The sequence below is a fragment of the Tachypleus tridentatus genome, chromosome 13, assembly GCF_004210375.1.
Source record: "Tachypleus tridentatus isolate NWPU-2018 chromosome 13, ASM421037v1, whole genome shotgun sequence".
In the NCBI taxonomy this organism is placed as follows: domain Eukaryota; kingdom Metazoa; phylum Arthropoda; class Merostomata; order Xiphosura; family Limulidae; genus Tachypleus; species Tachypleus tridentatus.
This window is the reverse complement of record NC_134837.1, coordinates 222,556,608-222,580,168: the sequence shown is the minus strand read 5'-3', so window position 1 is coordinate 222,580,168 and position 23,561 is coordinate 222,556,608. Positions and strand designations below refer to the sequence as shown.

Below are 23,561 nucleotides of genomic sequence, written 5' to 3'. Positions count from 1 at the left end.
TCATTGCTTTCTTCGCAGGATAACTCTTCTGTATCTCAATTCGCTGTTAAATATGGCACTGGAAGACCATCCACACGATGTACTGTTGTCACTACAGATGCAATATCTGAATATTTAAATAGTCTATTGTTTAGTTTTGCTTGAATACACAGAACCATTAGTCATGCAAAGAGAACAGTCAGTTAGATGATTTTTGAATTCACGTTATATCATAGGAACTGCAAATGACATATTTGCTCTCTTCTTATTCAGCCATTGTATCAGCCAGGTGTTTTCTTGGTCACCAATTTTACACATAAAATAGTGGTAGTAAGTTACTGTTTTACAATGAGTGTAATGTAATTCCTTGGTAAAATGTATTATATTTTCTACATATGAGTTAGAACTTGTTTGGGTGACTTTTGCACATTTCGGTTTTACTTGAACTGGTAGTAGTCAGTATTTTAAATTGTTTTCTAAAAAAAATATTTTATTTACATTTTTATTTACATATTTAGAGTTAAAGGATTTGAAATCAAACAAACTTTTGTGGAGTTTGATTATATTGCGGATATGATGTAAGAAAAAGATTGAAGTAGGTTTTAAATGTGCGCAGATCGAGGCAAAGTAACCAACTGAGTGTGAGTGTGAGGGAACTGAGAAAGAGACATCTGACGCAGCCTTTTATTCTCAGTCGAGGGACTTCTCGAATGTTCTAGCAAACTGAGCACGTGAGCGTTTCTTTATTCCCAGATTGAGCAGGAGAGCCTGGAATGAAACAAAATGCGCTATAATTATATCGAGAACAAATAACATATATGAACTATAATAATTGAAATTTTACACCAATACAATATAATCAATGTTTGAAGTTACCATAAATGTATACCTCTTACCACCTCTTACCAAGTAAACTGTCGAAGTAAACTTAATTTCACAGCTTATGTCTATTATACTGAGTTTATTGCATGGTTTTCACATAGTGCTGAAAAAATATTAATATATTTCAAAATCTATAAATGTATGGACAAATTGTGAAACGAACACCATCAAATTACCTAAATCACTTGAGTTTTCTTCAGTAGCAAATTATTTGTTGTTCAGTGTAATTAATTTTTTCTATTACTTTGGAATAAATTAATTGTGAATAATATAAGCTCAAGATATCTTAAGAGCTTTAAAGTTAAGTAATGCGACCACTAAGCGGTAATCTAATAATCTTAAGTTAAGAGTTGAAAACGTGATAATTTTACTTTCACTTAAATTCATATAAAGTCAAAATATTGAGAAAAGGATGTTTCACAAATCTGTTTATTTTTGTAGTTTTATAGTTGAATACTTCCTTGGATAATTTCATTTTTACTGAACTATTTAGTTAACATTTAATTATTTGACTGCGGGAATGTTTTGTTCGTAGTATGAAAACACCTGTTTAAGCTATACAGTGGATAAGCCCGTATTTTAAATATAATGTGAGAAGATATGAGACATGTGAAACATCTCACATTATAAAAATGTTGCTTATCACGTATCGATAACAGACATATTTTATATTTATAGTTATTTTGTATTCAATTGTCAAAAGCAAAACTTTTGATGTTTTATTTATTTATTTAAAAATGTATGTTACATATTTGTGTATGTTACTGAGATTTATGGTGTATCTTTAATTTGCACACATGCACTACGTACGTCATACAGTTTCAGGTCAATAAATGCTGCTTTATAGGACTTACTAATTAAACGATGTGTTTGGTGTGTACATGTGATTATGTGTTATTATGAACATCTGCTGTACATGATTTATTGATTCGATATAGTGTTATTGTTAAGTCATTATCTGTATAATTATATATCAAGACCAAAATAAAACTGAGAAAAAGTGTTGGTACAAATATGGCGTTAAATCGTTACTGGAAACAATAAGAAATTTCAAGTCAACTTGTGACAAAATTCCGCATGTGTTTTGAAAACAACGACAACAACAAGCAAGCTTGAAACATACAATTCAGACCAGATAGAAGCCTCAGTATTGTTTATAAGTTTGTAAAACTTTTGTATACAAAGTCATTATTTGTAATAACTGTTATTACAAATTGTGTTGTTGTTGTACTTTGAAATATGTTTGTGTTATACAAAATAAGTGTGTGTGTGTGTGTATATCAATATTGTTGGTAAATATCATATATTTAATACATATTGACATTATTTAACTTCTAAATTCAAATTTCCAGTTATTTGAAATTGTAATAAATTATAATACATAACAAGGCTAATTCTTTATTTGAGATTTACAATTTAAACTTTATGCTTCAGCCCTAGTTTGGAATATAAAGATTGCCATAAAACTAAATTTCATAAAATTTCACTTAAAGACTTGATGTTTACAATCTCATCAACTCAATGAAAAGGTATTATAGAAGTCATACAAATACGTATTAAACAGAAATTTGCTCTTTCAATATATTTTATTATTTCTAACTGTACTGCAATTTGCATTTTGCACAATACTTTGCCTACCAAGATAATTTCATCTACTTGTTAGCTGACTAGGCATTATTTATGTGAATAGTTGTAACATTTTGTACCACCAGCAGACTGTACAATGTTTACCATCAATCTACATACAGCTTCATCCAATCAGAAAGAACCATACAAAGGGCTACATTATTATTAGATGTTGGTTAATTTGTGCACTTTCACAACTTGCTACCTAGGTTGACGAAGTGTTTACTTTTCACAAGTAATTCTGAGGCATGTCTTTGAATAACTCTTATAATGCATTGCTTAATATTAGGGCATTGATTAATTTAATGTGAATTGTATTTAATGACAATATTTGGATTGCTTGGCATAGATTTTATGATGGCAAAGTTGAAACCATTTCCACTCTTCATGTGTATGAATCCTAGGTGGGACAAATAGCAGTCGATTACATGGATTATCTAAAAAATGTGGTATCACAAATCAAAAATATACCCCAAAACAAAGTTTGTTTCATAAATCATTCATAATTCTTTGGTTAACCTGTGATATTCATCACTAAAGTTTATAAAACTGAGGCTATGCCACAGCCTAAATATGCCAAGGTAAACAAAATCAACACTGCAGGAACTTGTGCTTCCACTGGCAAATAATTGGATTATAAGATGTAAGGAAATGTTAAATGTAAATATTTTCCTCATTTCTTGTGAATAACTTGTTGATGAGCATGTGCTAACAGCAGTACTTAATGATATCTATCAAAATCTCCACCTGGGTAAGCAACAAGTTAGAAAATTAATAGTTGAATTATTATGTTTTCATAGAAATAAATCTTAAATATAAGAAAACAACTATTCTGTAAAAAGTCACACTCTTAACTTTAATGAAATTCAACATTACCAATAGTGAACACCTTTTGTTTTCAATATGAAATTATACACTACAATTTCTCAGCAAAACAGAAATGATTTTTGAAATTCAGGAAAACAAAAAAAAAAAAGTGTTAAAACAATTATGAGGAGATGTACCACTTGTGTTCAAACCACACTATACTGACATATCAGTAAAATTGTGCACTCCTACAAATATTGTCAACTTTTTGATAAACATTTTAATTAACTTTACCAGTGTAGCCTGTTATATCACAATATGAAGAATCTAAACTTCAACTTGACAGAATAAAATCACAAAGAAGCGCTCAAACTTATTCATTTTTCAAAATGTGAGCCATTAAGACTAGTGTTACCCAGTGGATATTAAGAAAGATTTATTGTCAAAAGTATCTAAATTATGATTAAATCATCATTACAATTGACTATTACACAGTTATTATCATTAAATAGTAGAGATTGTGTGTTGGTATTTCTTGTTTTTCATAACAATGACTTTCATACATAGCTCCTTACGTACAAAATGCACAAGACAGCAACACTTGAATATCAGTATACATAACCTCAAACTTGTATGCTATATACATGCTGTAGTAAAAATAAGCAAAACCTAAGATAAGAAATTTTGCAAAATCTTTTATCTATCATTGATAGTGCAGATTGTCTACTATTTTTCAAATCACAATCTAAATCATTATAACAGTTCTTTTTCCCCGGTAAAGGGTAATCATATTTTCAAGTTAGAGTTGAATGTGAGAAACAGATTTGTTCTTAAAATGAGACAACTGACCACTGTTAAATGTACATGTATTTACTTAAAATTAACAATACAAAATCTAATAATCAATGATATTACATGAAGGTTTGTAAAGTCTAAGTTCCATGAACATGAATAATGTACAAAAAAAAGTCAACACAAATGAGAGCAAAGGTTTAGAAAGCATATCTTGTTCTGATGTCTTCCAACTTCTTGGAGACCTAAAATATAGAATTCCATTTTAATCCATACATGGAAAAAGAATACAAAAAACACTTAAAAACAACAAACTTTTAAATACTAAGTAATAAAAAATAAACTTCTCTGATAAAGATTAAAAAGTTAAGAAAAAACATTTAAAACTAGATAAAACAAAACTTGGAGAGAAAAAACACTTTGCATTCGAAAAGTTGAGTTACATTCTTTATATTATCTACTTCAATCTAGTTTAATGTTAGAATACTGAAATAATGCAAACTATAAAATTATCTGTAGACATCAACGTAAAACAATAATTATACTGATGCACAGCTTTGCCAAAAGATAGCTCACCTCACTTGGATTTCGATCCAGATCTTCAGCAATGCTCTTTTGTTTACTAGGTTCCAAAGAGTTAAACTGTTCACACAGGTCTCCATCAATCACATTCTAAAAATTCCAGGAAAGTACAAGTTTAATGTTCATAAGAAAATTGAAAAATCATAGGACACAACCATGTTATATACAATCAAAAAGTTAGCAGACTTGAAAACTGACATATTAATGAACAAAATTACATCTTACATGTCAAGTATTTGGCTGTCCTAAACTAACAATAAAATAAAACTGAGAAGTGAAAGGAAATAGATCTTACAAGATTACAGAGGTACCATTAAACACTGTATACATATCAAACTGAAAAGTCAAACTTTTCTATTAACAAGTTAAGAAACAACTACTTATCAGCCTGTATTAAAGAAGGAAATTGAAAAATCACACAAAATAGTTTTTGACAATGCATATAATGTTTGTCTTAAGCTTTAAAGACTTCCTTACCTTGACAGGGAAATAGTATGATCTGAAGGACAGATGATCACGGCCACACAGTGGAGGATTTTCTGAACGCATGTGCATTTCTAAATGCTGGAAAAAATCATGGTCCTGTGGACAAAATATTGCATTAGAAATATTGAAAATCACAAAGACTGATGATGTTAATTCTACTATTAAGGTGTTCTACTTTATAAGCAATGAGGAACAAATACATTTTACCTTTCTCATGGCTTTTATGAATAGGTTAACATAATGAGCAATGACATTTAAATCATTCCTGTCCCACAAACCAGAAGGCTAGGCTTATAAAAATAGCCATTTGAAACTGGACAGTATTTTATAAATTCGACTTTTGATAACAAATGCAGGGAAATCTCTTTATAATAGTACATTCATTACATTAACTATGGTTATGTCAAATAAACTGTATGTAAATAGATAATTTTTGCCACCACAGTACAATAAAATAAACTACAGACTGATATAAAAGATTACAGATACCTCATGTGAAGTGAATGGAACAAGAACCCCCACTGTTCCAGAGGGGTTGTGTACACCAATGATTCTGAGCCTCCAGGGATGAGTGTGGCCTTCTGGAGTGATAAAACCACTTCACCAATGTGAAAGCTGGCTATTGTTTCTGCCTGTAATAATGAAACATACTTCAGAATTTAAAACATAATCACTATATTAAATATCCTGTGTAATTATATATATGTGTGTGATGGTCATGTATATACATACATACATACCTACACATATGGCACTATTTTTTTTATAAGGGAGCTTTTGGAAATAATACACTGGTCTTTCAAATATACTTTCTTTGAAGCAGCTTTCTGAGAAAAAAAAAAGGCATTAACTTTTCTAACAGCAGTGTTATGCGTTTATACTTTCTGACCTTTTAGTGTTACATTCAAAATTTAATTAAACAGCTTTATTATCAATGTATGTTAATAAAATGTAGTTTAAAATTCATATGTTTATTTAAGTTTTAACTTAATTTTAAAAGAATATTTTATGAATTATCCATCTTAATAAGTAACACAGCTGAGCTCTTATTTCTCCAACTGGAAATGCTGTAACTTTAAAATTATGCTGCTGTTGTTTCCAACCAATGAGAAACACGAGCTATATAAAATTAGAAGAAATAATCTATAATATGCATATCCTAATCCTAACTTCTTTATTTGCAAAGATATCAATAAATCTGTCAAATGCTAAAGTACCTAAGATGCCCCCATCTGATTTTTGAGATCATTAGCTAAGCAACCTTACATAGTTGATAGATATGTTTACAACCAATACAAAATACAGATTCTTCTTTATGAAGCTAACAATATTGTGGTTCTGGCAGCTGTTGGATGTTTCTCATTTCATCAGTATTGTTGAATACCTCCAAACAGTTAACAGGATTTTTTTTAACATAATTATATTTTATATTTATAATTATATATTTTTAACAAAAGTAAGTAAATTATAAAATTAAAAACTTTTCAGATTAGCTAAATTCAGTAAAATATAAGGTCTAAAATTTTACAAGTTTTAGGAATGCTATTTATTACATTTGTCACAAGGATTACTTCTCCAGTGTATACAAGTTACTGTAGAAGTAAACAGATGTGTAAAGTCAAGGTGATCAATCTGCTCTTAAACACAAATATACCTTTTGGTAGGAAAACTTCATGTTACAATAACGATAACTTTACAACTATATATTTGCTGCAGAGAAACTTTTAGGAAATACAACACAGTCTTGTAATCAAACCTTTTGTGAAGAACCTCCTAACCAGCCTCGGTCCCACAAAGCCTTCACTCCTGTTGGATCTTCATCTACTTCATCACTGATAGCAGGCGGAAGTCTAATCTAAAAATACACAAAATAGTTTTCATAACAGTTTCCCTTGTTGAGAGTTTGTTTTAGAGCAAAGCCACACTGGACTATCTACCATGTCCAACCAAATGAATCAAACTCTGGATTTTAGTACCGTATGTCCATACACATATTGTTTTATGTTATTTTGCTACTGACTATCAATTAAAGTTATCACTATTTTATACTACTGATACTACCATATTAATTTTTTATTTAATTAAAGAATGCACCATAGAACACAGAATAGTAACGTGCAAAAAGTAGACAGTATCATATAACTATAATAATTTTCCTGGCTTTCTAATTATCTGATAAGAGGTGTTAAAATTTCATCAATGTGTTTCCCATGGGAATAAAGTATGAATAGGTAATGAAATAGAAAATGATATAATTCATCATTTAATAGAATAAAACTGTGGCTTTATAGTGGTTATAAGTAATACAGTTTTAAATGCCAGAGAGAACTATTTTCAATACAAGAGAGAGAGATGTGACAGATGGGTGTGGCAAAAGAAGTGTGATTTTTTATGGCTCTTTAACCAAATAAGATTGAAGTTACTAAAATTTGCTTTGTCTGAGTGATATCAACATCATAATAAGCAATTTTCATCCAATTTTATATTTCTTGGAGGGGTGGCAAGTAAATTAGAACAAGATGGGAATTACCTTACATAACAAATGTCACAATTTTCATTCTAGTGGAGATTGGGAATTTTTTTTAAAATTGCTTTATAAAATTAAGAACTTAAAACTTCTGCTAAAGAAAAACATTTATCATTTAGCACATTCAATAACCGACATTGAAAAACTTAAACAATACATTATAATCCACTGATGTATAAATAATACCCTACTTTTTACTTAATTGAATTAGGAGTTTATGTTCAAAAGAGCCCTCATAACCACTTAACAAACACACTGTTTTTTTGAAGCAAAAACTGTTACTCAACTTTTAAGTTAGCCTTACAATTTATTTACATTAGAAAACATGACAGTTTATTGTTAGACTTGCATATTTGATATAAACATACAAGTGTTCAGCTTTGTGAATCTCTCAGGAAAAAGTTAGTGCTAAGCCTAGTATTGTGTATTTTAAAGAACAAGTTAAACATTTTACTGTATTTTATTACAATTTACTACCTATACAGAAAGTAAAATTAACTTTTGGAACAAGTACATTACTTTGACTACTAGTACAATTATTACTAAATATCTAATTATGATCGCATCCATGATTAAAACATTGTACCTGTTTTAAAAACTAATCTTATGAACTGTATAGGTTGTAAATTGTAATCAAATATAATTTATGAGAAAGTAAACTAAAAACAAAACTATTTATAGCTATTTTCTTTAATACAAGTTTAAATGATACATCATTAACAAGGTATGTTTAAGAGAGTGTTAGTCAATTTCAATATCAAGCATTTTACTGCATGATTCAAAAACAAATGAAACAATAAAAGATGTAAAGTATCTTTGTACTGCTACATTACCCATCATACCTGAAAATAATAAATCAAAAACTAATCAGCAAATTTTGTTTTACACACCATAACCATATTTCCAAACTTATCAGCACCAGCAATGGTATCATAGTCAAGTAGAGTGGCAGTTGTCACCCAGCGTGGGTTGGTATCATCAGCAAACACAATCAACTGATTTTCTTGACGCTTGTATCGCAAAAACTGAAAGCTATCCTGGGTATCTCCTACAATCACACGATTTCCCATGGCATGAATAGTGACAATGAAGTTGGGAATATACTGTACAAAAAAAAAGGTAAAGAATTTTAAAATAAAATTTATAGAATTTCAGCTGTTTTGGAAATATATAAAATCTAGATTATTCACATGTTTCATATTAAAATTAGTTTTTGAAACAGGAACAGTACTTCTATTACTTCCTACAAACAAAATAAAATCTCAATCTTTCCTATAATGCTTGTCATGTGGCAAAACATGACTCATATATATTTTAATTCTGGGAACTTGAATTTTTAATACCACATAAGAGAATCAATTTCAGCACTAGAAAACTGAGGGTGATAAAAAAAGAATAAATTAGCAAAAGCCTTAAAAGCAGCTCAGATGAATTCAAATTTAATAGTATTACTGTGATGGGACAGAAAATAAGAGGATTCAATCAGTAAATAGTGTAGATCCATCTATTATTGGTGCTGGTAATGGCATTATCCACACTGATGATGCAGAGTATCAGAGAACAGATTAAAAAATCAAATATTTTCACATTATTGGTACTGGTAGATAGCTAAAAACATTACCAACAAATCCTAAATCAGTGTATCTCAAGTACACAGATTTGTGACTGACCAAGTTAACTCTATCACAACAGCAGAATATAGTAATGATCAGTGTAAAAGCACTTTCAAAGTAATTACATGATTTAGTTTAAGAACAATTTAGTTTTCAAATGCAGTTGAGTATGGTTAACTTGAAACTGCATGTTTACACCTAGACAAGAATAAAAACGATTGTATCACACTTTGCCAGAACATCCATGGGCTTAAGAACATCAGAGAAAAGAATAAATTGAATACAAAAATATCCAACTACACTCAGTTTTACTTGGTTGGTTTGATGTTTTATGGTGCAAAGCAACAAGGCTATATGTATCAAACATTTGGTAAAAGGTTAAAATTAAAGTAAAATTAATGAAATTCATAAAAGGAAATTAAGGTTGAGCAAAACAAAGTTTAATTTTTGAATTAAAAACATAAATAGCATTAAAACTAATTTTTACATTTATCAACAGCAGTAAGACAAAAACTACAGTCATACAAGTTGTAAAGGGCTTTCTGCAGCATGATTGTAATTATCACAACCCACCAGGAAGACAAAAGGTAAGTTCAAAAACTACCATTAATCACCTGAAGTTGGCCTTTCCAGTCCTGGTTTTGAGTTATTTGATGTTACTGCCATTTTCTAATTTCAAATCAAACTAGACGTACTTTGATTCTTAAAAGGAAATCACATTAAAAAAGGTCTAATGCATAAATTAAAAACTCAAATGACATTAAAAAGATTAATGGCCTATAAAAATCTAAAAACATTTCTAAGGTAGACAGTAGCACCATTGCCAATAACGCTGTCTAATGTTATGGAACAGAATGTGTTTAAAATGGTGCCATCATTGAGTCATAACTACGGCAAGACAGTAAAATGTGGCTTATTGTAACCTGACTGTTACACAGACTATACAGTGGTGCACCAGTCCCACATAGAAAAAAATGATGAGTTAAAAAACTGTGACCAATGCGTAGTCTAATTAAAACAACTTCCTCTTTTTGACTATTATGGAAGCAAGATGATCAAAGTTAAATACAGGGTTTCATTTGGAAAAGCTTTTTTTCGTATTGCTCACTCCAAGTCAATTACCAACTGTCACGGAGCTGAGCATTGAATACAGGATCATAGTCCTTGTATGGAATAGGCACAGCAGTAACAGTGCTAGAGCAGACAGATTTAGCTACAGTGTCAACGAGCTCATTCCTGCAAATACCAACATGGCCTGGTATCCAGGAAAACAGGATAGAAATAGATGTTAAAGAGAAATAGGCCAGTTGGTTTTGAATATTGGCGAGAACAGGATGTGAACTAACAAGAAGCTACTCCAGGGCCAGTTAAAGCCATTTGCTGTGGTCCAATTCAGTAAAAGATTGAGGACAGTATGTAGCTGCTGCTCAATATACCTAATGCTCAATGACTGACATAAAATGTGAAAGTTGTCAGCATAGAACCTGTTTGCAATAGTGAGAAGGAGTTGTTCAGTGATGGCATTAATCTTTATATTGAAAAGTGTGACATTCGGAATACAGCCCTGAAGGTCTCCAAGTTCCTGTAGAAAAGAATGGGAAAGTGTCAAACCCACATGAATTTGGAGTCTCCTGGCCATTAAATAATTTTAAATAAAAATGGACAAATGGCCACGTAAACCATATATATGAAAGTCTCATAAAATGCCATACCTCCATGTTTATCATAAGCCTTCTCAATGTTAAAGAATATTGATACAAGATGTTGTCTTGTATCAATACCTGTTCAATGAGAGCATCAAGGTTTGACTGATCCTGTCTCTCCAGGTGACAGGTAGAGAGAACAAACAATGATGGTATGACCCAAGGAAACACGGATAGCTACAACCTCCAAGGGTGTGTCAAGAAGCAAAGACAGGGTGGGTAGATGATGATTAACCAACAGTGCCACCGCTGTACAAAGAAAACTGCTGAAATGTGACTGTGTTATTGGCAGGTTTCAGAAATGTTTCCTGTAAGAAAAGATGTGCAGGATGGAGGAAGCAATCAGTGCTTTGATTTCATCCAGATTAGAACATAAACCTTGACAGTTCAATTGTATCAAGGTAGACATTTTTATTTATGTGTAGGTGAAATGGGTGGTGAGCCCTCTGTTTACAACCTTGTCTTTTTTCTTTATTGTCTTTATTGGAAAGAGGTCTGTTAACCTCCAAGGACCCTGCCCTGGGTCGATTTGGCAGGTCTTTGCTGTTGGAGGAGAATTCCAGCGACAGAGGACATGAATGAATGATCGTTTTGCATCTTAGAGTGGGAAAAGATGTACCTGATGAAATGCCCGTACCCAGAACCAAAGGAAGTGGACCTTGAAGTTTGCTGGAATGTATGTTAGGGACTGAGATGGATGTTGAAGTTTATTCATCACCTTTTTTAACCATGGAGGTCAAAAGACTTTTCATTTGGTTTGAGAACAATTCTTTTGTGGGCATAGAGAGATCTGTCTGCACTCCCACTGTAGTAGTGGAACAAAGTGCAGCAGCACACGTCTGAAATGAAGTGGTGGACAGCACCTTTCAAGTCTCAGGGTAAGTAATGTTGTTAACCATTTTCAAATGCTGCACCTTTTTTTCTTCCAAACATTTATGGCAAGAATGAAAGTAGGATGGGCAAGTGCCATTGCAATTGACGCGAGGGTCCATTTCGCACTCATGGCATCATGGTCCTTGCCACAGCAATGAGCACATGCCAAGAAACCACGACATGATATTTTTGAGTGACAGAACTGCTGAGACTGGAAACATCTGAGAGGGTTTGGAATGTATGGCTGTACCTTGCAATTAAGATAACCTGCCTTGATGGTGATGTAAATGTCAGAATGAGGACACTGGTCGGCATCATAATTCCATCTTTTGAGTGGAGATATGCCTCACTGCAGAAACTCCTTGAGTGTAGAAACCAGCAAAAATCTCCGACTCCAGAATGTTCTTCAAATCCCTCTCAACAATAACTCCTTGTGATAAATTCAAAGTAGCATGAGGCATAACATCAATAGGTATATCCCCAATCAACTTTGAATGCAAGAGTTCACTGCATTGAGATGTGGATGTTTCCACCAATACATCACCAGAGCAAAGCTTCTTAACTGACTCTGGAGAGCAGCAAGCCCCTTTAAAATGAAAAAGGGAGACATCTGCCCTAAAGGTTTCTCTGAAAGAGAATGTTAGTATAAGAAAATGAGGTACAGATGTTACAGATATTGAAGATTACGTTATTTTTAATGATGAAAAGAGTGACAAAGAGTTTGAGCCAGATGATAATGAAAGCTTACTTGTAACGGACGAGAGTGATAATGAAGACATTTGTGGCCTGGAATCTGCCCCCGCTTTAGGTAAGCACATGATGTAGTTAGGGTCATATAACTTATTGCATAAACTGACTAACCAAGTCTAGTTCTTGTTAATGGATATATAATATATTGTGCAGACTGCAAGAGCAATGGTGAAAACCCGGTATCTCCAAGACTATTCAGAGAGCAGATTATTCAAAACTTACTGGAGGGATATGTCAGCAAAGCCAAACGAAAAGGAAGACCAAGTACTGATAAAGGTCAGCACATAGTATTGGACAATATGAGAACAAAAAACACAAACCTAATTGTACTGTTTGTAGCAATAGATACACAGCTGGATGGAAAAGAAAGCAGACTAATTATTTCTGCAAACAGTGCAATCTCCCCATGTGCTTTTTAGCATGCCATGAGATATATCATAACCACAAAGACTATCAACAAGCTGCTGCACAAATTGTATACAATTTATAATAAATTATTGTGTTTTGCATGGCACTTCTTTGTTGTGTATCAGGGTGTCTTCCTTTATTCCTGTTATTCTTATGTATTGAATATATAACATATATAGTATTGGGTACAATCACTAAACATTTCAGGGACTTCTGTTGAGTTATTGCCAAGATATCATGCTTTTAGTTCTGATACCGTAATTAGTTGAAGTATCAAAAATGTATATTCAGTGCCATGCCAAACATTAAAATTTTTTATTCAGTGCCGAAAGGGTTAAATTAATTGACACTAGCATATAAACTACATACACATTGACCTCTTCTATGATTTGCCCAAGATAAGATGGACTCCATATTTATAAAAATTCAGACAAACCATTCCTTGCTATACGTTTATTTATTTTCCTAAATTTCTTCACATATTATCATGTATTAAAATCATTGTTTCATAGATGGCATTGGAAACACTGTTTATGTACTGGGGTTCTATTGAAATAATAAACATCTCATATAAATCCAGATATGTAACACCTATTTATTGAATATATGCTATGCAGAAATATAACAACAAATCATATAGGAACTTCTGTTTCATTAATATATATTGCTGAAAAAGACTTGTAAAAAATTTTTTTCACGCGTGTTTCCTCTGCAAGACAACTGGCTGTAAAGAAGGCTGAATAAGTAAATTAATAAAACTTCAAAGAATAAAAGGCTTGAAAATAAATAAAATCAACCAATTAAACTTTATCACAATTTAAGATACAGGATTCTGATAACATTTTATAGATACAACAACAAATAAAAATGACTGTCACAGCAAAGAACTCCTTCAACATTCTGATATAAAAGTCAAACAAATAGAGACCAGGTAAATCACTTTCAGGGCAAGGCCATTTGACCTTGAATTTTCTCTCATTTTCAAGGACATCAAGGCTAAAAAAAAAATTCAATGGAGGGCACTAAGAGCCACAGAGCACATTAATGTTAATGAAACAGAAATTAGTTTCCAAATGAGTTTTCTAAATATAGCATTCATTTTTTCTCAATAGGGCTTAAGAATCTGGCCTATTATTCCAAATTATGTTTATCAGGTAGGTAAGTATTAACTTTAACCAAAGAAACTTATGAAGTAACAGTACACTAGCTTTAAGATTTAAAATGAATTATCATGATTATCTAAATCCCCTGTGACCTTAATAAGATTTAGGTTTTGCTACTTCCTGACCCCAAATGATGCTTGATCTGAAAATCATATACAGCTTTTATTTACCTCTCTCCACTTGTTAACTTGCCTAATTTCAAGAAGAATCAAACAAACTAGCTAGGATGATAGCATTTTAAATTAAAGGTTTCCAGAATTTGACTTTGGTGATTTCACAAAAAATCAAGAACAAATTTCAGGCATTTCTATCCACACACTAATTTGTACAATTTTGATAAAGATCAGCCTTATACATAAAGGAAACAAGTTTTATAATATTTCTAGCTTTGCTCCTTCCTGACCCCAAATGACCTTTGACCTATAAACTGTATACAGCTTTTACACACATCTATCTATTTATTAGTTTTCTTTGAGAACAATCAGACAAAATCTTTGGAAGAAGTTTAAAGGCCTAATTTCTCTAATAAAATGTCTGACTACTTGATCGTGATTGAAAGAAATAAGTTACAGCACTCGTCTCCAAACAGTAGTCCTTTGAAAAATATGACAGACAGATAGAAAAGACAAATTGTCATGACACAAGGTCAATGTTCTATTTCTAAACAATACTACTACTTCTAGCAACCAATTCATTCAATAGTTATTGAAGTTTAATGATGAAAAACAGAATAATGACAGCTGCAACAAATATATGACACATGTACAGAAACAAACATTTAAGTTTTCAATGTTTTGAAAAATACACATTCCATCTGCAGCAAACTACTGGACAGGGTACATTATTAAGTTTAGTGTTACTTGTAGTACTTTTCTTCAAAATTTCTATTGTAGGCTAGTGTTGATAAACAATAAACTAAGCTTACACTACAGTACAGCACATGATCACAACCTATAAATCATGCTGCATTGTGCAACTCACTGCTTATAAGTCAATAATGTTAACCTCAGCTAGCCAATGTAGTAGACCTAAGCCTTTGGTGGGTTTACACAAAACGTATTGAGAGAAGTTATTTCCTTTATTTTCTAAATGAAAGACTTTTCAATAGCTAAAGCACTTGATATTCTTTTAGGCAATACTAGAGTAAATTAATCTATTAGACCTTTTTTCTTTTTTACCAGCTATATTTTTTGTGTACGAGCAAAACCGAGCATGGAGCTGATTCCACTTTACTGCTCATCAGGATCTCTACCAGTCTACCCTCAAATTGAAATGATTTTAGTCAGGATTAGACTAAATTAACTTAAAAGATCAAAGGTTTGACCTCCCAAGTACAAAATTGTAATTACACCTCAAATTGGTTAAGAGATCACAGAGCTATAAGATAAAAGTTTGTACTTAGAAAAAAAACTTAAGAGCCATTCTACGAATTTCTATATTCTGCACTAAAATACAAAATGTAACCTAACATGATTGGCACTTGGTGACCCCAGAAAAAAAAGTTTCCCAGCATTCTCAATCTTAACTTATTCCTTTTTTGACAAGTTTAATGCAAGTAGTATTTTCAGTTGCACACTTCACTCTGATCAGAGTATATACTTGCTGCTGTCACTGTGGATCTTTGTGTAAGCTCTGCAGGTTTGTTGTTTGAGCAATGATTATGAACTGTTTGCTACTACTAAGAGCCTGCAGTATAATATGACTCAAATAACTGCACAAACGTTATACTGACAATCAAATCAAAAGCTTCGCTTTCTACAGTACATGCATTTTATGTGATACATTATTTATAACAAGATAGTTTATATACTTTTCAAGCCCAATATTCGTGATTCCCAATGGTGTTCCCTTTACTGAGGCATGCAGTACAAACTGAAACTGTGAGGGTACAACAGTCAAAGGGATAATGAAGGGTGAACATAATAGCCATGGATTTGTGATTTTTTTAGGGTGCCATGGCCATTTTAAAAAATACTGTGGCAATATTTGCTGTGAATATCCTTCCCTTTAAATATTTCTGAAAGGGAACAAAATATAGAGAATCAAACTGGTAGCTTTATCAGAACTTATGTCTCATATTGTCAGTTTTGTTGTTCTAAAAGCCTGCAATTAACAAGGCAAAGGATCCACAAAATGCATGAAGATGTCTTGTGTTACTGTAATCATTTAACAAGAAGTATGGAATTTGATTAGTTGACAGATGTCAAAAGAAGATTACAATTGCATTATTAGAAAATGCAATGGTTAAATTCATTTCAAAAAACATGACCACATTAAAATTTGGTGATTATGCAAGTTAAAGTCACTTATCTTGTTCTTTGAGCCACTTATGAACAAGAGGTGGTGAAAATAAAGCATTGTTGGTTGGACATATTGAATGATAATATTCATGTACAATGTGGATATTATTTGCCCTAGTAAAGGATACAACCCACTACCAAGAACATTTACTATATCATTATAGTATTACTGAATCAGAATCACCTGTATCATTTAGTTGTTTTAGTATCTTTAACCTGGCTTCAAAAATATGAAACTTGAATCATCAGACTACATCATATACTCCCAATCAAAAACCATCCACATTTTATATCTTAAGCACCAATAGCAGTTTGCATTTCAATCTCAGGTTAACAATTTTAATGCTATTTGTCTACCTTTGTATGTCATTTTTTTAAATCTCTCTCACATGGTTGGTTTGAAATTTGAGCTCTAGTCACTGTTAAAGGAATGGCTGAAATGGAACACAGCCCATCATCTGTTGCACTTTATAAATCTGTTACATATGTTGACAATTACACTTTTCCTATTGGCAGTCTATTATTTTTATTAATTTGCTTATGATAGTCTGACAAATGTTATTGAACAGCCAGGTTGCAAATAAATGAATGGTTGTATGTGACAAATACCTCTGACTCTGACTAAATTAAAACTTTTTGTAGTGTCTACCAATCCCTATATAGTTTCCACACTGTGCTATACAAATCTGACTGAACCACAGAAACAAATTTATGATATCCCATGCTTCTTCACTTCCATGTGGCCATATAGATGCCTTTACTGTCTTGCATCTGTCAAATTCATTACTGCTGCCTGCATGGAGACATTCTCCACCCAAAAGATTGCTTAATCTCCTGATGTCTTCCAATCAGAGAACTCTTCTGTGATGAGTTTAGTTTTTGCATCTGTCAACTGCTCTGCTGGTGAGATGTCTCCAATCAGCCTGTGATGATTCTGCAACTGTCTTTGAGAATGGAGTTACATTTGAGCATATTCTCAAACTAAGCAGGCATACTTAGCACAGGAGTAGCAGACGGTTAGTCAGTCAGACTCCCATTCTGTGCTGGTAATAATGTTATTACAGAAGCTAATGTTGATTTCAGTCTTTCTGATGTGTTGTTTGTTTGTCAGGATGCAAAAAGGGATCACATTCAGTCACAATGGATTTGGGCAGAAGTTGTGTACAATTTCACTCAAGGTACAGCTGTCTGTTTGTCTTCTTGTTTTGCAGGTACAATCTGTCTTTAACCAATCAGTAAAACAAATGATGCTACATGACAAGTCTTTCAATAGCCTGTCAAAAAAGGAATGAATGTATGCAATAAGTTTTTGTGTGGTTTTTTTTTAATACAAATTCCAACAAGATGGAAACCCAACATCATGTCTCTTTGGAATTTTAAACATTTATGAGTAAATGTAAAGAAAAAAAAGAAAAATATATATACCAATATGTCAAAAACACACTATATCTACCACATCCTGTCCATATAAGGACCTTTCATCTAATATCAGGGTTTATCAGATGGGCTGAGATATAAAAGATGCAATAGCATTGTGGCAGGATTATGGCTGTGAAGGGGTCCAAACAGTTAGCCAATACCTCAAGTGTACAGATTTACATTCACAAAAAGACAAGTGTATTTCAAATGTACAGCCAGTTTTCAAAATAAAATAAAATTGTGAATGTTGAAGAATAACAAGTTCATTGAATGGGCTTATTATTATCAATATAAACCAAAAGAAAAAAATATTCTTTTTAATAAATCATACACCTGGAAAACTTAGAGAATAATAAGAAAACAGATGCCACAAATATTTATATTAATCCTTTCACAAAGGGTCACGGTCCAAAAGTCAAGTCATCATGTTTGTTGACTTGCATGCAAAATGTTATTGAACTACTGTTTTATAAATTTATGTCATTAAGTTTGGAATAAAATTGTAGATCAGAATTCAAACTTTAATATTATATATGAGTTAATATCTTAATTTAAAAGTATTAAAAACACATCTAAATATTGATTTTAGTGTGTCATGTGGTATGTCAAATGCAGCACTGTTTAAAATTAGATGTTTGTGATGTCAAAATACTAAGTCTATAGTTTTGTACAAATTAAGAACTCAAATTACTAATATTGACAATCAAGAATATAAAATAAGAACCTCATATCTTTTTACTTTGCTGAGATACAGCTTATGTACTGAATCAAACATGGTGGCCCCATTCAACCCTTTCCTTTTTTTAAATGGCCCCTTATATACCCTTACAGTATATGACATGTGAATAAACAATCAACAGCTCAGAACTGTCTCCAGAGTAGTTTTCCCTGCCATTTTAACTTTTGAAAAGGCTTCCACATTCTATTGATCCAAGTTTTCAAGGAAGTAGGTCATGACTTTTGTCTGTTTAAAGTTTCACATTTTTATAAATATAAAAATACTTTAGTTACTATACTTAAAAAAATAGTGGAACTACATGGTATCAGCATATTTTGTATGTGATTTTTTGGTTATTCAACTGTATATACAAAATCCTCCCCAAAAAATTTGTATGATATTCTCCATGTGTGAAATTTTAAAAGCTTAGCAACTTGTGTCTAGCAACAACCAAGTACAAAGGTCATAGCAAACAGATGTACCCATTTGCTTTACTTCTTGACCTATTATTCTAAAATTTTAAAAATATGTTTAAAATTTATTTCTGAATAGTAATAATCTATATACATATATATAATGTATAATAATTGAGATGCGACTGTATATTACAAAATACTAGTCTACTAAAAGACAGCCAAGATAGGGAAGACAAAAGGTCAGTTTTATATCACTGGTTACATGAAGTGAATGCATGTGCACAAAATTAGTGCAAGCTATGTTATCTTAGGTAGGCATGACTGGAAGGTTAACGTAATTAAAAATAATAAATATATATGTCCATATACAGTGTTATGAGACTTAAGCCACTTAGACTAAACTTTGGATTTTTGTTATAACATGTAATCATACTAGCATGAAAATAACAATTTATATCTATTTCCTAATTTGTTTTTATGATGGCTACAAGGTTGGTCAAGTGACAGACTCCATATATTTTGAGCATATAAAATAACATAAAGTTTTACTGGAAAAAAAAACTTTGAAATGTATTTAGGAAGCTTTATAGATTATTCAAATAATATTTGATTTTTGTGAACGAAGAATAATTTTTAAATCATAACATGAAATCACTTTGCACTCAAGACTAGTAATGAAACAGTGTTTTCACAAATAAACCTTTACTGAAAGTACACATGGTGTATCAAAAGTTATAATACAAAAACTTAATGTATGCAAGTGTGTAGACACACCTGTATATATTAAACTGAGCCCATTGCAAAAGGATTAACATAGAATGTACATAGGTAATGTATTTCAAAGATGTTCTCAAACAAAATTTCAGTAATATATTTAACAGTACAGAACTATTAAAAGGTATACAAACTTTATTATTGACAGCATGTTAAAAAATTTAAATCAACTTGGAAACTAAAAGGAAAAAACTTTCAACATTACTTTTTTAATTATTAAATTACAATGTTTAACTGGCTTCATTTACTCAGTTTTTTGTAAAATTAAATACCTTGTTTTCACACTTTCTCAACATCTTCTTCTTTCCTAAGTCATAAATACGAAGCACACGACCAACACCAACAAGGACACGACCTTGAAAGGGGCATATGGCTCCTGGAACTTCATCTACAGGTGTTGCATGAACAAGCTCCAACTGTCGCCCTTCCTCTACAAATTTGTACACGTGGATACTACCGCCATTGGACTGCCGAGGATTTAACTGGAAATCTTTAGCAATTCCCACCAGCAAAAAATAACTCATCACCATGGTTAGCAAACTTGGTCAAACAAATGCTGTGCAAAACATTTCACATAAATCATGTTTAACACTCATAACACGACCCTGTACAATTTCAATAATTCAATGAACTAGGTTTTAGTTTTAATGACTGGAGTATTATAGGTTTTAATATTAAATAATCAATGACTGTAATTTCACAAAATTGTTCCATCAGCAAATTTTCATTGTTAAACAACCACTAACTCAATACAGGAACATAAACCCAATTTCATACACAAGGGTTCATCTTATTTACAGAAGAAAATAAATTTGAATTTCCCTGAGAAACAAGAATATACAGAGTAGTATTTTGAAGGAAAAATATTAAGCAGGTATTCATAATTAAGTACAATAATACTTAATAGTTGGGATTGTGATTAAACATAAACATCATCATGTTACAATATTTTATTTAGTTACATTTAAAAGTTAATTAATTAATTCATTCATTTAATTAAGCTACTTTATGATTAGTCTGTCAATGAAATCAGCTTTAAAATTTACACTGTAGTTCAAAGTTTTATATTATCTAAGTTTAAACTCCTGTACTTCAAAAGTAACCTAAAAGAAAAACTCTTAAAATTTTGTTTTATCTCCTTGTGACTTATAAGTTCACAAGATATTACATTGGGTCTTTGCATTTTGAACAATTCTTGACTCACACTAACTTTCCACATATAGAAACAGTCTAGTCAAATACACTTAGTTGAGTTACATGTTTGTAACCAATGGAAAGAGTGCTTTTTGAAGTAGTTCGTTTAACTGTTATTTTAAAACTGGCATGAAGAATTATACAGATAACTAGTCCAACTGCTCTAAGCACTGTTGCTGCTTTGTCCATACCACTTTAGCATTATTTCGTGCCTAGAGAGATAGATGTTAGTTAGATTGAAAGTTGCATTTTATCTAGGTGTTAGTTTAGCACATTACTTAATTATTTATTATTTGTGTTTTAAGATGAATATATGAAAGGTTTAATAATTTTTTCATACAAGTCAATGCCTGCTTCATCCACAAGAGGTAGTGCATTATATTAATACTATCACTTTCTGTCGAAGGTTGAAGTTTTTCTGCTAATTATACTACTAGTATTGTTGGTCAAGGATGCTCATTGAAGTGTGTTCTAATGAATAACAGTAATAAAGGATACAAAAGTATAATAAAGTAATAACAAAAATTATATGTAACAATATCAGAGATGCCAACTATTTCAAATGACTGAGTGTAATGATTGTAGACAGAGCCCTTTCACAGTTTGTCCTTTTAGATTTGCCAGAAACAAGACAATCTGGTGAACGAGGCTTCTTTTTTCCCATCTTGTGAACGATTGCATTGGTGTTTCTATGCCACTTAGAAAACAAGAAATACCCATCTGCTGAAGCTGATTGGCTGACAAGCACTGATGACGTAACTATAGATTCCCCCACGTACCCAGTGTGGAGAAGCACTGCACTCAAACTATTGGTAGATGTCAGAGATACAAATATTTTCTATTACTTTAAGCACAAACATGATTGTCGCAAGTAGCCATTTGGGCTATGTCTTTTATTTATTATCAAAATTTATTTGTATCTCACTAGAAATTTTCTTTTCACCCCTTTCAAGCCCTGGGGGAACAATTTATCACTTTACTGTATAGGCCTATATAATATATAATAACTTGGAAGTTGCAACAAGTCGTAATATTTGTCTGTATGAGCACATAATCGTAATGTATACACCCAAATTGTAATGATTACGCTCAAATCATAATGGTTGGCATCTCTGCAATATGATAACACAAACACAAAATAAGTTTTAAGATTATTTCAACATATATTACAAGATATATACATTCCTACATCCTAATTTTAATCATTTCATTGTAATGTACAACAGACCATATAGCATGCATTAATAGTAATAGCTGCAGTTAGAAATATCATAAAGTGAAACTATATATAAATAAATATTTAACTTAAACAAAAAAGAACTTTTGATATTCACTTTTGGAAGTGCTATGGGTTATGCAAATGAAATTTGAAACACACATTTCAAACAAGTATTTTTTACATTCATGTTGTTTTGTTGGTTATGCAAGAAGTTACTTGGGTACACTTGCATAAACTCAGAATTAAAACAACCTTTAAAATGTATAAATATGAACAATGATTATTTCACACAGCAAGACTAAAGTTTATTGTACTTATAAAATCACCCAAGTCATTATATATGTGTTTATATGGAGTGAATAAAAATTTCAATATTTCAGTGAATTTTCATCTAAGTAAGTGATTTCTCCAAAGAAATGGACAGCGAAAAATGCCTTAGTTACAACTCACTATAATATCAATCCCTACTTGTCTCTACAAAATTTAAAATTTTTTTATTACACTTGTATTATGTTAAAATTCCCACAACAAAGTTAGTTTATAGCCACTGATATTAGAATTAAATCAATTCTTAACTCTATAAAATTACAAACACCCACCAAATTTTAATACTCAATATCCTATAAACATTACCTAGATACTACTAGTACAGTTACCCTATTTGGAAATCAAACTGTTAACGTGGCCAATTTTTATCTCATTGTTCCATGATTTCAAAAGATAAGCAATAACACTCTAATCTATAACATGATTAAAAAACACACACACAATTTCACTGAATTCTTTGAACTAAAAGTCAGAGTAATTTGTACAATTAGTTGCTACAACTTTACTGCTACAGGTTCATTGAAATTCTTCAAGTTCATAACCATTCACTACAGTTTCCATTCTATAACTTTTTAATACAAAACAGCTATCTTCACAACATACTACAAGCCTTCTGCACACAAATACAATTAGATTTTTCTGATGAAGTTCACTAAAAATTTGTTTGTGAAGCCTTTTTTTAAGTCTGAGTTCAAAGTATTTTTCATGTTAAGATTAAAGTAATTTTCTTTGTGTCAAAAAAATATATTTCATTTGCATAATCTCTAATACTTCCTAAATAAATTTCAAATGTTTTGCACCAGTAAATCTTTATATTTTATATTCCTTAACTCTGTACAAAATTGGTCAACTTGACTGACCTCATAACCACAAGAAAATATTGAAATAAATCTACATTACCCTTTGTTTCTACTTTCTAGAATAACTTTAAATTCTAATATGTTTATCTCAAATAGCTCTAAACTCATAACAGTATACACCTGTTTCTACTTAAGTTTTATCG

General features: G+C 31.4%; 1 protein-coding gene across 1 annotated transcript in view; it reads right to left on the bottom strand.

The window, feature by feature from the left end:
- Window positions 1-4,148: 4,148 nt before the first annotated feature.
- The window catches only part of LOC143237044 (splicing factor 3B subunit 3-like), a 112,810-nt gene continuing 93,397 nt past the window's right edge, over window positions 4,149-23,561 (bottom strand). Inside the window, 9 exon segments of the mRNA XM_076475878.1 lie at window positions 4,149-4,331; window positions 4,663-4,758; window positions 5,146-5,250; window positions 5,644-5,687; window positions 5,690-5,786; window positions 6,911-7,009; window positions 8,572-8,784; window positions 20,091-20,336; window positions 20,338-20,374. Of these exon segments, the coding sequence (XP_076331993.1) occupies window positions 4,287-4,331; window positions 4,663-4,758; window positions 5,146-5,250; window positions 5,644-5,687; window positions 5,690-5,786; window positions 6,911-7,009; window positions 8,572-8,784; window positions 20,091-20,336; window positions 20,338-20,374 (982 nt within the window). The 3' untranslated portion in view covers window positions 4,149-4,286.